General features: G+C 46.3%; 1 protein-coding gene across 1 annotated transcript in view; it reads left to right on the top strand.

The window, feature by feature from the left end:
- The window catches only part of LOC118367583 (uncharacterized protein C1orf232-like), a 3294-nt gene extending 2999 nt beyond the window's left edge, over window positions 1-295 (top strand). Inside the window, exon 4 of the mRNA XM_035751173.2 lies at window positions 1-295. This exon is cut by the window's left edge and continues 78 nt beyond it. Within this exon, the coding sequence (XP_035607066.1) occupies window positions 1-295 (295 nt within the window).
- Window positions 296-1502: the final 1207 nt, after the last annotated feature.

Here is a 1502-nt window from a genome sequence, read left to right as displayed (position 1 = left end):
GAAACAAATGGCCACCGCGAAACAGGCTGAAGCCGCAGCAAACGAGACGTGCACGGTGGAGGAGGGTCAGGAGGCGGTGGGAGAGGGAGCTGGTGAGGGAGGAGGGGGGGAGAGTTACCAGGGGGGGAACACAGAGGGAGAGCAGAGTCAAGATGGAGGAGGAGGGAGCAACACTAGCTTCTCCAAATACGCCATGCTGGGAGGAGGGAGCGAGAACACACCCTTCAAGTGGAACTTTGTCACAGGCAAGCTGGCTGAGTTGAAGACCAAGAGCATGTCTGGCCAGCAAGATTAACAAGCCAGCTGTAAGGGGGTGGGATGGGGTATGGGGCAGGGATTGAGTGGGGTCAGGGGGGTGAGGGCGTACATGGGGCAGAATGCCCTCCTAGTCTAGCCTGGTCCCAGATTGGTTGATGCTGTCTTGCAATCATTGCACGACAGTGACCATAGGAGTTGGGAAAACAGAGTGAACAGATCTGGGACCAGGCTACTCGTAACCCGTTATCATCTTCATTCTACTTGCTCTGGTGTAGATTGTACCCACCACACCAACACCAGTAGCAAGGATGCCAATCTGTTGCTGCTGTAGCTGACGTGTCTCTTGGCAAGATAGTGATAAAGCCAGTTAGTTTAAGCAGAAACAGACTGGCATTCAGGCTAACCTGAGCCACATCAAATCATTCCCAATCCCAAAATGGACTTTTCAGATCTAAGGGAGTGTATAGGGAATAGGGACTAGGGGTTGATTTGAATTTTAGCACCTCCCTTTCCATACCTTCTCAATAGTGTTGAACTGTACAGCATATGAACCAGCGCTGGCACCCACAGACGGCATTTAGTTCATGTCATAGGACTCATACCTGAAAATGACACCCACTAACAGGCTGGATTAGATCAATTAACAAACAAAAACAGATTAGGAGATTACAGATTACAGAGGAGTAGTGGGATTAGGTGTTGGGTTATGGCACCAATTTGGAAAGGGATTTCATAGCTGATTTTGCTTTCACTGTAAAAACCATTTTGCAATGTATATAGGAAATATTTCATGTTTTCTTGTGAAGTTAAGAATGGGGGAAATAGGATGTGCAGAATTGAATGATTAGGATTGCATGGCCTTTCAGAACATACTATTTGTCAAACTGTTTTGGCTGACTGGTTCGTGAAGGTCATGGTTTGAGTGTCTTGGGTTTAACTTATTTGGGCGTGAGACTGGTTAATTTATTCTATTGCCCCTACAAAACACAATTGCAGTGTGACCCTACTGCAGTCATTTTGTGACACTTGTCTGTAAGAAGGTCATGTGTCCAAATTGCTATATTTTCTGTCTGTCTTTTCTGTTTTCAATACGCTTTTTCAAATGTTTTGTTCTGATGTGTTGCTACCTCTTGTGCTCAAATAAACACTATTGCACTGATAATTCACCATTAAGAATGACAGGTCAGTGAGGCAGAGCACATGCAAGGGCGTAGGTCTGACTTCACAACATTGGGGTGGGACAA

Source organism: Oncorhynchus keta, chromosome 34 (genome assembly GCF_023373465.1).
Source record: "Oncorhynchus keta strain PuntledgeMale-10-30-2019 chromosome 34, Oket_V2, whole genome shotgun sequence".
NCBI classification, from domain to species: Eukaryota; Metazoa; Chordata; class Actinopteri; order Salmoniformes; family Salmonidae; genus Oncorhynchus; species Oncorhynchus keta.
The sequence above is the reverse complement of the archived record's forward strand: the minus strand, read 5'-3'. Positions and strand labels throughout refer to the sequence as shown.